General features: G+C 46.0%; 1 protein-coding gene across 1 annotated transcript in view; it reads right to left on the bottom strand.

Annotated features, from left to right (window-relative positions):
- Insc (INSC, spindle orientation adaptor protein) overlaps nucleotides 1-15428 on the bottom strand; it is a 106328-nt gene that overhangs the window by 73519 nt on the left and 17381 nt on the right. Inside the window, exon 2 of the mRNA XM_026781469.1 lies at nucleotides 12514-12614. Within this exon, the coding sequence (XP_026637270.1) occupies nucleotides 12514-12614 (101 nt within the window). The remainder of the gene's footprint in view (nucleotides 1-12513; nucleotides 12615-15428) is intronic.

Genomic DNA, 15428 nt, shown 5'->3' with positions numbered 1-15428 from the left:
TTTTTTTTAATAGAACCAAAAGGGTGAAATGTTGTTCCTTTTGCGAAACTACAGCTCCCAGCATTCCCCTGGACTATGGATACCAGCTTGCGCAAGCGCAGGACACCTTTCCCAGAAGCCTTTGCATTCCTCATTAAAAGGCGGGGGTCACCACGAGCCCTCTCTCTCTCCTCTCTTCTTCCCGCCTCCCCTTTCGTCTCTGCACACCTGTACCTACCTGCCGTTACCCCTCCCCCATTAAAGTGCACCCACGTGGGACTGCCGCGTGTCTGTGTCTCCTTTCCCCACGTGACGTCTTCACCCTCTAACCCCGCAGACAAGAAAGGCAGAAATAAGAACAACACTGACCTCTTGCCCACATATCTCTTCACGTGCTGACTCATCTCTGAGGAACTCCTAGATGAGTTCCTCATATGCCCCCATGTCTGCATGCTCCAGAGAATCCACTGTCATACCCCAGTATCAACCGTTTAAATCCTTGTGATAGTTTCCTACCATCATCCTCAGCGTGTAAATACCAAATTAGCGTATCTTTAAGTTGTATTAGAATTCTTGACTTTAAAATGGCTGTTTAAGTTACTAATTTTAGTTTCATAAAACATCATTAATTTTGGCTTGGGAATAGGATGGAATTTCTAACAATTTCTGAAATGGCACATATATACTTCTGTTATTTTTTACTATGTATTTAAGTGAATATAATTCATTGTACTAACAATGATAAATTTAATTAACTATAAAGTAAAAATATTAATCAGCTACAAATCATAGATGTTATCCTATGTTCTGCAGTCAGTCATCTAAGATTTAACTCTTTATGAAAAACCAGCATATTCAATCTCTTTAGGATGCAGATATGTTTTTATACCTGAAAAATGTATATATACAAAAAGAGTTGCTTTAAGATAAATTTATTTCTGATTTATTACTAATAACTATCAGATTATATACATAGTTTATATGCCTATATATTTGGGGTCATGTAAACATTTCTTTGGGTAAAGGGGATCACAGGAGATAAACTGTCAGAAGTCCAGGACTATCCCCTGGGCCGGTTCAGCTTGTGTATACCTCACCTCTCCTACATGCAGCTGCTGGGCCTAGCACCCTGAAGCTGTTCCCCACTTATGTTAATTAAGCTTAAATTCCTTGAGAATAAGAATGACAAACACTAGTAGCTGCTAGTCTGTCTATTTCTTAGGGGTATGAAAGTCCAGGGAGAAAAGAAAGCCCATAGTGATTTACATGTATTGAGGCTTGTAAGTAGCAACGTTTGGTGTTGAACCCAACACTTCAGACTCTAACACCATGTTATTATGTGCTACATTAAAGGATCTTACAAATAGTCCCAAAGTCACATTCAGTGTCCTTAGGTAGAGACTACAAATGCATCCACACACACAGGGATTCAAGTTCATCTGTCCCTGTGCTCAAGCTCCATTGTCATGACCGTGCCATGGAACTTGATGTGAACACTAGACAGGTATGAGCTGTGCCTTCCCTGTTCTCTTCTCTTCCCTGCCTCAAAGGCTTCCTTTGACCAACATGGCTCATATAGGAGCCCTCTCAGATCCAGTACATTAGTGGCCATGTTAAGAGCACTGTGTCATTCTGTGGAAAGCAAGTAAAAACTAGGTGCCATCTCTAGAAGATTCCCCAGCCAGCCATTCTACCACCTGCCAGGCTTCTGAAGCTCCCCTACCATCCACCCCAGTGACTGGACCTCATTTCATCCACCATGCAAGCCCCAGGCTCTGACACAAATCCCTGCCTCCAGTTATGGGCAGGCTTGAAGGACATAGAGTTCTTCCTTTGAGTTGCATTGCTGGCTCTGTCCTCCAAAACATCCTCAGATGCAACTAGAAGTTGTTCATTGTACCAAGTCCCCTAGCCAGGATGTGTCAAGCCCAGTTATAGTCAAATGTTTTCTACATACACACCATACACCACTAGAAGCTCCAAAAGCTAAGCAAGAGAAGCTCTTAGTCCTAACAAGGCTCATTAACACCTCACACAAGTGAGGCAATACCAGCAATCAAATCTGGAAGCAATCCTCACAGTAGCCGGTGTGTTGAGATCTAGCAAGAAGCCAACTGGGACTCCAAGCCTCTATCTATACTGCCTCCTTTCATCCTGCCCACAGCAAAACTGTGTGAGACGGACTACTGTTATTTCAGATGAGGAAACTTCTGCAGGGTGGAGCCCATGGTGGGTACACGACAGAGCCTAACATCTCAGGCTCACTAAACACGGGCTGTCATCAAGAGGCTGTGAAGCAGTAGCTCCATGGTCACAGAAGACGGAGCCTGCTTGACCTCGCCGTGAATATTTACACAAAGGAAATAGCATTTACCCCGTCTCAGAAAAGAGAGGCTGACCAATATGACAAGTCAGTGGCTTTCTATGCAGAGGAGTACATGCTGTCCAAAGGTCAAAAGGAGCAAATTAGTAATCCTACCGGAGCTGTCCTGACTAAAACAGGGGGCTGCAAAGGAAAGAATCTGGAGAGATAGACTGGTTTGTCCCTCATCATAGACCTTGGATGCAGTCAGTTTAGGGATCTGGATTTAGCTCTGAGCACATTTGGAGTCACTTGGAAGAGGAATAAAGCAGGGTTAAATATCAGTTGGGGGCTGCCTCAGAGACAGTGTTCATGGAAGAGAGAAACCGAGCCTCAACAATGACAATGACTGGGAATAGAAAGAAGTGGCTGTCCCAGAAGGGAAGGAAGTGAGGGGACATGAGGGAAGGAGAGAAGATGAAACTTGATCCCTGGATGTCAGTGACTAACGCTGCCATTGTTGGAACTGGAGTCACAGCCAAGAAGGAGCTAGGTTTCATTTGGTTTGGTTTCAGTGCAAGGTACTATACAAGTAGGATCCACAGGCCACTGCAGAAGGGGGAGCCTGGTCTTGTGGGGACATACATCTAAGAGTCCTTAGGGTCTCCCAGGGAGGAGACAAGGCAAGGGAAAACATCCCCTTCCCCAGATGCAGCCCCAGTACCAACTCATCCACACCCAGCCTTGGTCACTGTGCCGCCACGGAATGAGATACTCCCCTCAATTTCAGAGTCTGGGGACTGTGGCTCATTAAGGTTTGGACTGCGTTAGCACTGAGCATCCCATAATTGCATAGCTTGCCTGACTCTCTGTCATTAGCTCTCTGGACCTCTAAGCCCCACCTCTCTATTGGATTTGCTGACTGACCCCAACATAAAATGTCTAACTAACCAGGGCAGCTCTGGCTATGCTGTGGGGGATCCTGCTGTCCTTGCCACACCCTAACTTCTAGTGGTTCAAATGTCCTCAACCGTGAACTTTAAGCTGCCATCTCACTATGCATGAAATCTGTTTTTTGCGAGCACAGACAACTGATCCTATTACTCACACAAAGGAGAATCGAAAATTGAGGTCAAGGCAGAGGGCCTGGCAATGAGTCACGTTCCCTTCATGGTGGAAAATCACCAGTCAGGAGCCTGAAGGGTCTCCGCTCAAGGAGTCTGAGGGAACGTGACTAGGACTGGGGCTCCATTTTTGCCATATCCACAAGAAACTGGAACCTGAACTTGATGCTATAAAGGTCCTTCCTGTGCCTGGGGAGCCGGGGGACAGTATCTCACAGGCCTGGTGTTCCAAGGAGCTCTGCCAGGTCTCTGAAGATATCCTGTTACCCGTGTTGCTCCTCCATTGCTCTCAGACCGAGGCTTTCCTAGACATCTAGAATGAGGCGACTAAGCCCCCAAATCTGGATCTGCTGGAGACTTGCAGACTGCAAACACAACTCCAGATGCAACCACAGTCGTCTCCGCGCACCAGACTCCTGACCAGATGATGCTGTTTAGGCTGGAATTAGGCAGGGTGGGGTTGGAGCAGGGGGAGGGAGTGGCAGAACCTCATCTTAAGGAACCAACTCCAGTACCAAGCAATGCACTCCTAAAACATTTCTCATGGAGGCTCTAGGTCAGAGGGAATAGATTCCCCACCCTGCCCCCAACAAGGGAGGGATTGCCGATTAGAGCCCCTGATGGGTATCAGCCTTCAAGGTGGTTTGATGGTTGGAGATGACCATTCTTCCTTACAGATGCAGAAACAGGGATTTAGGGGCATCATGTAAGACCCCACTGCAAACTGTTTTAATAAACATCCTTGGCACTGGGCTAAGTGCTTAACTCCACCTCAGTGGCTCACTTTAACCCTCAAAGCAGTCCCATGAAGCTACCATCACTGAAACTGTGTGACATTTGGGCAATGCCACACAGTGAAGATGAGAAAGCAAATCTCAGAAACTGCAAGCTCAGAGTCTTGATCTTCTCTATTATGCTTACACCATTCCTTGGACGGTGTCAAGAAACTCAACTGATGGTCCAACCTCTAGGACCCAGGGTCAGCTTATTCCACTATGCAAAATTGTTCTTATGTTGTTTGTAAAGCATGGGACCATCTAGAGCCCTTGGTGTGCTGGTTACTTCCCGAGTCCTTCACTCATTTCTTGCTGAGAAGCCATGACACGGTGTGTGAGACTTCAGGACCGCTCTGCTGGCTTGGGCCCATCAATATAGATCTCTGCTGATTCTTTAGCAAAGCAGGGAAGCTGGGGGGATCACATCAACAGTGGTCCTGGGAGAGTAACACTATCAGAACGCTGAGAGCCTTGGGGTCTCTCCACCCCTTCACCGATCTCACCCCTGCCTTTGCCTCTTGGATACTGCCCCCTGCCTTCATGCTTTGAAGCCCACCACAGAGAACACATCTCTAGGGCTGATCCCAAGGGAATGATATCCCCACCTTGACAGACCTATACCAGGCCTCCAGTTCCTGGTGCCATTTCCTCATTCTTAGCTTATCCCATTGGTCCTGTGTACGGTGCACTCCCAAACACTAGAGTAGATAGTCAGTGGGACACCATATCTGTTCTCTGCCTGACTCGTTTTCATTTATTCATACTCCAAGTGGTATTTTCATTTCAAAACCTTTCAAGTCTAGAATTTGGATTTCTCTGTCTCACTCCTTCCCATTTGCTGGGCGAAGTGAGTTCTCTGTAAAGAGATGCTTCACTATATAAAAGGCACTAAGAACTAGTGTGCAAAATCTATTGTGCACACTGGGCTGGGTGTTCTAGGATTCTACAGCAGAGATACTTGTGATAGTTTAAACAAGAATGCCCTGCCCCACCATAGGCTCAGGCGTTTGAGTATTCATCTCAAGTTGGTGGCTGTTTGTGGAAGCTTAGGAGGTGTGACCTTGTTGGAGGAAGCATGTCACTGGAGGCAGATTTAGGGTTTCAGAGTTCTGAGCAATCCCCAGTTCATCCTTTGCCTCTTGCTTGATGTTCAAGATGTGTGAAGGCCTAGCTCTCAACTTACAGCTCCAGTCACCAAGTCTGCTACCTGCTGCCATGCTGTCTCTGGAGTGATGGACCCTAACCCTCTAGAATCATAAGCCCAAAGCAAACACTTTCTTTTGTAAGTTGCCCTGGTAATGGTGTTTTATTATGGCAACAGAAAAGTAACTAAGACAATGCATATATGATCTTCATGGGGGTGGACCCTCTTATTATACAGATATGTTCCTTCCACAGAATGTGTGCTACACACGGTGCGTGGGAATTAGCAGAGAGTCATGAAAGAAAAGAAAGGAGAGCTTGGCTAGAGCTAGGGTATCCCTGTTTCCTACCCTCGTAGCATGCTCTCAAGTTCAGCAGGCTTTGGAAGAAGATAGCTCCAGAAGGAAGGAGTATCATGTGCCAAGGAGAAGATGCATAGGATCATGACGAGGGAAGTGGGGAGCTGCCAAGTGTAGCCAGAGGAGTAGCGGTGAGTTTGAAATGACTGAGGAGAGTTCTGACACGTGTTGGAATGCTTTTACTTGTGGGTTTATGAGCCCTATGCTCCAACAAACCAGGGCAAACCTTTCTTCCTTAGCACTCATCCAGCCCTATCAAGGAATTCTTACAAGCTATAGAGCTCACCATCAGAGCTGAAACTAATATACTTTGAAACTAGTATAGTCTACAGTTGCAGCCCAGGTACAAGGCAGGTGCCAAACCCCACTAAGAATCCCATAGGAGAGACACAGGGGACCTCCTGCTAGTCAAAGGAGCTGCTTTCCCCACCCTGTGGTACTAAAAGTCATTTTGTTCTCAAAGGGACAAAACCATTTAAAACTCCTGGAATGTTGAATCTAGAGAAGCCTCGGGGGAATTTGCACCATCTCCCCTTCCTGGGATGAAAAATTTGAACCTTAGAGGAGAAGGTTTGTCCAAGGACACACAGCAAGTTGGTGGCAGGCTGGCCTCTGACTCCCAACCCGTGCTCCCTGCTGCACTGTGCTCTCCCACAAGAGATTTGATGAGCAAATTATAGACTTTCTCTCTTCCAATGAACTTAAAAGCAAAGGCTAAAACTATTTCTGAATCATTCTTCTTTAGATGGAAAGAAAATGTCTCTCTCAACTCTCTGAGTCTTTCAGCCAACCAAACCTTTGGCTCCCACTCAGACTTCTCAAGATAAATAGCTTATCCTTTCCCTCCAAACAGCTGTTTTCTCTGAAATAAGAAAAGAAAGGAGGAAGGAGTGGAAAGAGAAACATCTAAATGGGAGGGAGAGAGGCAGGGAAAGAAAAAAGGAAGTGGGAGAGAGAGGGTAGGAGGGAGGGAGGGAAGGACGGAAGAAGGAGAAAGACTAGCAAGCTGGAGACAGAAGATGAGTGTCTTTTTTTATTTGATTGATTTCTTTTCTTTTTTAATTTATTTATTTATTAAAGATTTCTGTCTCTTCCCCGCCACCGCCTCCCATTTCCCTCCCCCTCCCCCAGTCAAGTCCCCCTCCCTCATCAGCCCAAAGAGCAATCAGGGTTCCCTGCCCTGTGGGAAGTCCAAGGAACCCCCACCTCCATCCAGGTCTAGTAAGGTGAGCATCCAAACTGCCTAGGCAAGAAGATAAGTGTCTTAGGAAAAAGAATGAAGTCCCATTGCTAAGCCATGCAGATATGAGTTCTCTTACACACCTGAAGCTCCCTAACAAAGGCTTGTCTATTCATCAAACATCTAAGGGGACTTGGGGAGGGACATGCACACAGAGTCTGCTGTGTGTATTCATGCATGGGAGTGCAGGTGCTAGACAGGAATCAGTGCCTTCCTTAATCATTCCTCACCTGTCGCCTTTAGACAGGGTCTCTCACAGAACTTGAAGAGTGCTTTTTGGATAGTCTGGACAGTCAGTGAGCTCGCAGGATGTACCTGTCTCTTTCTGTTCCCCAATTCTGGGGTTACAGTCACCTTGTGGCCATGCCTAGATTTTTAGGTAGGCGATGAGGATTCTGACTAAGGTCCTCATGCTTACGGAACGAGTGCTAATGCCCACTTAGTCATCTCCTCAGGCCATCAGACATTTGATAAATTATTATTCCTTCAACAACCACTTATTGTAATCCTATAATACACATCTGATCATAGCAGGAGAACAAATGAAAATGAGCTACTCATTAGTTCCTCGGTGATCAGGACATTAACTATGGATTGGATAAGGTGTCATGTCCCAGATTAAGTAAACTCATAATCTCACTTGATTAAAGGCATAAAAGGAAATCATATTTTAAATTGTTTCTTTATTACAGATCCCTGCCATAGAAAATTTCTGGAGGCAGGGTGGGGAAATGGACTTATGAAATAAAAGCCAGGGAAGAAAGGTCTCAAAGGTGGGGAAGGAAGCGTAAACAGCTCCCCTCCCTGCTCTGAGCCTCAGTTTCTCAGGCTCAGGTAGGAAGGACTGCACAGATAAGCTTAGAGGTAACTCGTAGCTACAACATTCAATGCCTCTGTAATCCCAGTTCCCAGAAGTGTGTGGGAATTTATATTCAACGTCTTCTTAAAAATAACTACTGAATCACTCCCGTCTGCCTGCTCAAGGTCACACACTGTGTTTCTGTGGATTTCGCTTGAGAAATGAGAGAAGGGAGGGAATTTAATTCTAGCTTTGATTGGCCTGCCTTTTGGCTTCAGCAACAGAAAAACGTACAATTATCCCATTGACAATTACAGTCTGCACACTTCACCACCGTCACAGAAAATGACCCTCAGCAGCAGAACAGCAGCCACAGAGCAGAGAGCACACATGTAAGTCATTACTGACTCAGAGATGGGCTGGCCTGCAGCGGCCCCCACTGCATCTCCATAGTAGGCTGGACAACCAGGGGACTACTCATCACTAGCTACAGGGGCACCCAGCCCCGGTCATCTCAGACTTCTGGTTAAACAGAATTCACAAAACAAAGTGCTTCTTGCTCAGTCAAAGGGTCAGAGGTGCTGCAAATCTAAGACAACCAGCCCAATAGAGAAGTCACTGGATAGAGTGTGAGTTTCCTGCTGGCAGGGACCACATCTAACCGGGTCATTGCATGTCCTCAACTACACTGTACCATACAAGATATGGGATCTACAATCAATAAATATTTGTACAATAGCTTTTCAGGAGGTGGATAAACACATGACCGCTGGAATAGTTGAGTGTGTGGTTGTGCAATGCCCCCAAGAACACTGTGGATTAAACAGACCGGTTTGAGTCTCTTCCAGCACAGGGGTAGAAGTCTCATCCTAGCTCTGCTACACAGCAGCTCTGTCTCCTTTCCAAGCCTCGGTGTCTCATTGGGGTACAGATTAACCAGTGCTTCCAAACTTCTTTACAGAAAGACTTGTTCCATAGCTGCTGGAAACATCACAACCTGAAGCCTTTAGCTGTGAAGCCCTCTGGGCATGTCCTCAGAGGGGTGAGACATGCCCTTCCTATATCTACCCTTGCTTCAGAAAGAAACTGAAAAAAAAAATGTATTCCATAGAATGTGATGGTTAAGATTGCTTGTCGGCTAGCCTGGGTCTGGAATGTTCTTGGAGACCAACCTCTGCCCGTGACTGTGGACAGGTTTCTATATGGGTTTAACTGAGACCAACCTCTGCCTGTGACTGTGGGCAGGTTTCTATATGGGTTTCACTGCCCTAGACAGACATGCCTTAAACAAAAGCAGCATCATTCAATGGATGAAGAAAACAAGAGAAAGCAAGCTGAGCACCATTATTTAGCCCCATCTGCTTCCTGACTACGGACACAATGTGATCCCACTTCAAGTTCCCATTAACCTGCCTTCCCTTCCATGGGCAGCACCTCAGTCAGGTTCTGTGGGCAGCACCTCAGTCAGGTTCCCACTAACCTGCCTTCCCTTCCGTGGGCAGCACCTCAGTCAGGTTCCCACTAACCTTCCTTCCCTTCCGTGAGCTGCACCCTCAGACTGTGAGCCAAAATAAACCCTTCCTTCTGTAAGCTGCTTTTGTCTGGCATTTGGTCACACTAATGTGGAAGTAACTGATGCATAGAGTTTCTTTGAGCAAAGAGTGGCTCGTTCATTGGGCAGCACTCGGAACCAGGAAGTCACGGGGCTGTGCTGCAGCAGCAGAGGCAGTGAGCTCTTCCAGGCTGAACACACACAGGAAACAGAAAATCTCCCCGGCTAGTAATGGACTCCAGGGAGGGAGTGGCTGGTGGCTTCTCGTTGGTGAAATCTGTAGTCTTTCTACTGAACTTCACTCTGCCTGACTTGGAGCAGAAGGGCAGTCCCAGCTTACTGGATTCTAGATCAGAAAGTAGTTTTATTCCCCAATGACACAGCAAGGTAGACCCTAAAGTACTTGCCACTTGGACCTATGAACAACTCTGATTCCAAAGCTCCCTGTGAGTTACCACAGAACCAGTATTAAAATTCAGTTTAACCCTCTACCCAGCCCTCTCCCTCCCACAAACACTGACAACCTCAGCCCAAGGGGCCGCTCAAAAATCTATCCTGGACTTTGAGCAGCACCACCGCAAAGGCTGCTTTCCAGAAAAGCTAACCTATGACTCCCTTGTTTGCAAAATAGAGACAACAATGATTGCATAGACCACAGTGAAGGTTCAGTGAGTAGCAACTTGCCATAGAAAGTACTTGTGCATTTGTGTCCATGGTGCGACGGGCTGTGGTTAAGGCCAGCCCCTTTAGCTAGCTGTGAGGACCATGCTACAATCACCACAAGAGAGACCTCCACAGCATGAAACAGTAGTCTCTGCTACTGACTGCCTCTAATATAGTACCCAACTGAGCAAACTAGACCCCTGACATCCTGTGAGCAGGAACTAACTTTCTCTGCGAGCAATACCCCATAATCCAAAAATACAGCTCAAGAACATACATGATAGACAGGTCTCCAGGCCCAGTGGTTTTACCCCCAAGTATTTTCAATCAGCTTTGCAATGCTAGGCTAGGAACGTGTGAATCATGCTAGGATCGTGTGAAAGGAAACATGTTTCTCCATCTCTTGGACTCACTGGCCCATCAGAAATACAGCATGACGACACTGTAACCAGCTCCTTCCACAGTCCACAGCTCTTCTACCCAGATGACTGCCCGTATTTCCCAAGGAGGGCCTGCTAGATAAGGCCAGCCAGATTCCCATGTTGTGGTCATGTGATCTAACTCCTGCTACCCCTTAAAACTTCTGGAACATTGGAAGTTGGAGAGAGAAAAAGAAAGATCAGTGGGTAACCAGGGAGACATAAAGGCTGTCAAGATCAGACCCTCACCCCTTATCCTTTATTCAGGGACCCTATTCCTGTTCTGAAGGAGAAGTTAGCCAACCGAGGAGTCCCTGTGTGCCAATAGGTTTTGCCTTGCACATGCATGTGTGTGTGTGTTGATAAAGAAATGGAATTTTACATTTTTGGTTGGGTTGTGAACCTAGCCTTTAACAGTTGAGCCATAAATGAACTTAAAAATTAAAAAAAAACAGATTTTTTGTTATAGAAGAGCCCAGAGTCAAGCTGAGGCACCCTCCTTACCACCGCCCTAGACACTTCTCCAGCCCTAGAGCAGCCTTTGTCCCATCCACTTAGGATTCCATTGCCAGACCACTGCTGTTCCACAGCCCGATTTAATGTCACACGGGGAAGGATGGGCAGTGCAGTGGCAGGCAGACTGTACCGTCTATACCAGGACTCTTCCAGTTGTTCCTAGTTTAAAATACTAGACTTTTAAAGAGTCTGTGTTTTCCTATTTATTGGTAAGGTCACCCACCGGTGGGGGAGAGGGTCAGAAAGGAGAATTCTCGAACAACACCTACACAGTGACCCTGGCATTAGCAGACTTTTGTTAAGCAATAGTCTCTCTACATAGCTCTCCACATAGTTTGCATATATTCATCTGATTAGCCTGACATTGACCCTGCATGGTATGTACTGTCATTATCCCCATTTTAAACATGAGGGAACTGGAGGACAGATGGGGCTCCAGAATTTTCACCAGCCACACAGTGAACAAGAAGAACAACTCAGCCCTAAGGCCGGGTAGCCGCATGGCCATAGCTGACTGCACTTGATCATCTCAGAACAGCTCTACTGCCAGACTCCTGACAGTCACATCCCACCACTTCTGAGTTTCACCATACATACTATGTGCAAAGATACAATCACTTATTGCCTGCTTCTGTCCATACAGGAAGCTTTAAATTACACTTCTAATGGTGCCGTACCCTATGGAACATGCTAGAACTGTGTGCCAAATTCCTCCACCTCCTTCTAATGATGGCTTTGGGAGAATAAACAAGACTTTCATAGAGAGTGATTAAATCTGTCCCACTAGGGAGTTTGGGGATGTAATTCATCCTTTTATTTTAAAGCATCACACTATCTTCTGTGTACCTGCCTGCCAACCATCATCTATCTATTCATATGTCTGTCTATTCATCTATACATATATACAGCTATCCCAAAACCGAATGAGCAGTATGGAAAGGAAGGTAAGGTGGATCAGCATCCCGAGCAGTTCTGGTGGGAACTTGGGGTTACAGAAAAGGTGAGATAACAGCAAGACATAAAACAAAACATGACAAATAAAACAAAACAGAATTTAACAGAATTATGTCTTCTCTAAACAGCTCATCAAAATGCCTCAAAAAATCAGAAAAGACACAGGATTTTAATGACTGCTGACTGCTAGGGCTGAAGAAAAAGTTCCTGTGATGATGGAGAGTCTAAAGGATCCAAGGCTAGACCAGTTATCAGAAGTCTGGAGCACTGGGCCACACAGCTCCTTTGCAGATTAAGCCTTCCTCAAAGTTACCAGCTATCCCTGTGCCTGAACCTGAAAGATGTCTAAGGATGCGAATCTTTCATGTCAGTCAGAGCAGTGCAGAAAAGCTCATCATGCATAGGCCCGGCACCCTGGACTTCCACCCCTGCTTCTGGTTCCGAACTCCATGGCCTGCCAAGTCAAATCTGCACTGGTAACTCTCTGTGGATTTTCCAACCGGAAGTAGGCACCTCCGATGGCCACTTATCTCTCCTCCAGACTAAATACCTTCAAACCCCTGTCTTCATACACTCCTTATACCACCTCCCTCCCTCTACCCACACCACTCCATTCAAGGCAGCTAGTACCTCCCAAGGGCCAGCTGTTACCAATCTTCTCCTGGGCAGTATAAGCGAATGACTTACCTCTGCCCTTGCAGAGGAATGGAATCCAGGTGGCGGCCTCCAGGTAGTGCCATCATGTTCATCCCAATCTGCAGCAATGCCTGCCCACAGCGGTCGGGACCCTGAAAAGACAGGCCAAGGTGGGCCTATGAGGGAGAAGGTGCAGTCTCTTTCCTCTCAAATCTGGTCTCTAAGGATCCAAAGTAGGTGTGACGGAAGACCTTCCAGGCCTCCTCTTCTCTGAAGTCCTCACACAGGTAAGGCAGGACTCAGATCTGACCTTATTTCTAAATCCCTGGATTACTCTAACCCCCTACAATCTTTCCCTTTGTCCTATTGCCAAATATTTACCCGTTTTGGTGTGTGAGGGACACTGGGACACACAGGCCAGCAAATAGTGTGCAGGACATACGCATACTAAAAGAGCAGCCAAATGCATTCCACTCCAGGTGAAGTCATTGAACCTAACAGCAAGTGGACCACTCAGGGTGTGACCCAAGGCTTTAGTGACTTTAGGCCACTGAGTCATGACAGAGTGGATCTTAGGAAAGGTTTTCTTTCTCAAAGCAGAACCACCAGCTGAGACAGCCTCTTCCCTATTAGACCCAGAAGATAATGCAAACCTACATCAATGAGAGCAATTCTGCAGGCATGAGAGGTGCTAGTGACAGAACAGAGCGAGAGTGCAGAGAAAATTGTCTGGGTCCCTGACCACAGACCCTCTGAGTCAGCTGATCTGCGGTCTGACCCACTTCTACACTTCCTACATCTAAGATCCCGTACAGTCTTGTCAGCGAAGTCAGTAGTCACGAAGTCCTGTACTGTCAAAAGTATACCAATGGGAAGAACCTGGATGGGGTTAGAGACTTCTAGTGCCAGAGCTGAGAGTCCACTTGGCTTACTTTAACCTCACAGTAACAAGCTTCAGGGTTGGCCCTTCTCCCTCATAAAACTAACTGCTCAGCTATTGGTCGCTCCTCTCACCTCACCTCACCTCACCCCTTCTGTGCTTGAGAAAGAATTTTCTCCACATTCCCTCTTCATTCTCTTCCTGTAGAATGGGCCTCTCATCCAAGCAGAGAGTGGATTGTTACCCTTTTAACAGTAACACTATTACACTGGTCGGCATATCTTACCAGGCAGGTCCTCATTGTAGCTCCAAGGATGCATGGCCGCGTAGGAACGTTAATGATTTTTCCTCTCTACCCAGCTTACGTAGCACCTAATTCCAGCACTGTGAAAGCTAGCCAGCTGGAAGGAAATTCCAGCTCAGCTTGATTTCTCAATGTCTTATAACCCAAACGTGTGGTGTCTTCAGCAACAGAGTCTTGCAATCTCATTCTGGTGGGCAACCAAGAGCATTGCGAATCACCTGCTATGGTCTGGGTCAGAGAGGTCCTAAAAGCCCCCAAGAACATAAAGAGTGTAAAGGAAAATCCAAGTTTCTCAGGGTAAAATCTAACGTGATGAGATAACAATAATAAAATGACATTTTTTATTTATATCTTTATTATGGGGAAGAAGGGACAAGTGAAAATATTGATGAGAGAATTTAAAGCTTATATGGCAGATTAGAAGACTGGGAGATGCTTAGCAAGCATCAGGGCCCTTTACAGTGTAAACCGAAGGATTCTGAAGTCAAAGAAAAGGCCATGTAATTCTGGAGGGATCCCCGGATCTGATTCCAGTTGAATCTGAGGGACCTGTCAGATGGACTTCCTCCATCTGAGAAAGCACAGTAGTCATGGACAGAAACCGAGATGTACACAAATGTTGGAGCTTCTACGATAAGATTAGGGAAACATGGCCTGGAGACCACAACATTCTGGCAGTGACTTCTAACCCATCATCTGTGCACCCTTCAGAAAGGAGCAGTGGGTGTTTCATTCATGGCTGCCCAACAGTGATGCAGGCAGAGCCCTCAGGCCAACAATCCTTCATTAGGGTGTTCTCTTGAATCCTGTGTCTTTTCACAGATGGAAATTGTCCCTTGGGGGCATGTGACGTTCTTATATATCACTAACCCATTCACAGGCTCCATTTTAAGACTTTTCATTTTCAGGATTAGAGTATGAATAAGGCCCTACACAATGACCACCGTATAGTAAAGAGTCACTGTAGGACCATAGCTTATACTCATGGGGATGACGGACAGCTGAGAGAGACTCTCTGAAAGACCAGATAGTAAACACCAGGCATTAAACCTAGATGATGTTTATGAAGATCTCATAACAATAATTCTAATAGCTAACTAATATTCATGGAGCATGAAGTATGAGCCAGGTGCCCTTTTAAGTACTTCACACACTATTAACTCATGGTATATTATTATCCCCTTATAGAAGAGAGAAATATGTATTGGAGATAATGCACTAGAATCCACATGTGAGACTTGAGGACTGTACTGTAGGTTTCTCTCCCTCCCACCAATTTCCGAATAACCACTCTAAGGCTTAATATTAATTAAAATCTATTTGACCTATTAGTTCAGGCTTATTATTATCTAGCTCTTACAACTTAAATTAACCCATTTCTATTATTTTATATTTTACCGCGAGGCTCCTGACTTGTTACCTCACATCTTGCTTCTCTAACAGTTGCTGTCATCTCTCTGACTCTGCCCCTTTTTCTCCCTGTATCCCTGTTTGAATTTCCTGCCTGGCTATTGGCCAAATCAGCTTCCTTATTAACCAATGGGGATAAAACTTATTGACAGCATACAGAGAGACACCCTGTATCAGAGGATAGGTGCTGAGCAGGTGAAGATGAGGAGAAGCATGGCTCCATTCCCTGGAGGCTTTACCAAGCTCCAAGGAACTTCACTAGAAGCCCCAGCTAAAGTATCAAATATGGCTGCTACGCTTACAGTGTGGACTGCTAAGCATGCAACTATCACGGAATTTCTCCCACCAGTTCACCACCTCTTTATGATGCCT

The sequence above is a fragment of the Microtus ochrogaster genome, chromosome 8 (genome assembly GCF_000317375.1).
Source record: "Microtus ochrogaster isolate Prairie Vole_2 chromosome 8, MicOch1.0, whole genome shotgun sequence".
NCBI classification, from domain to species: domain Eukaryota; kingdom Metazoa; phylum Chordata; class Mammalia; order Rodentia; family Cricetidae; genus Microtus; species Microtus ochrogaster.
Note: the sequence above shows the minus strand (reverse complement) of the source record. Positions and strands in the feature narration are given on the sequence as shown.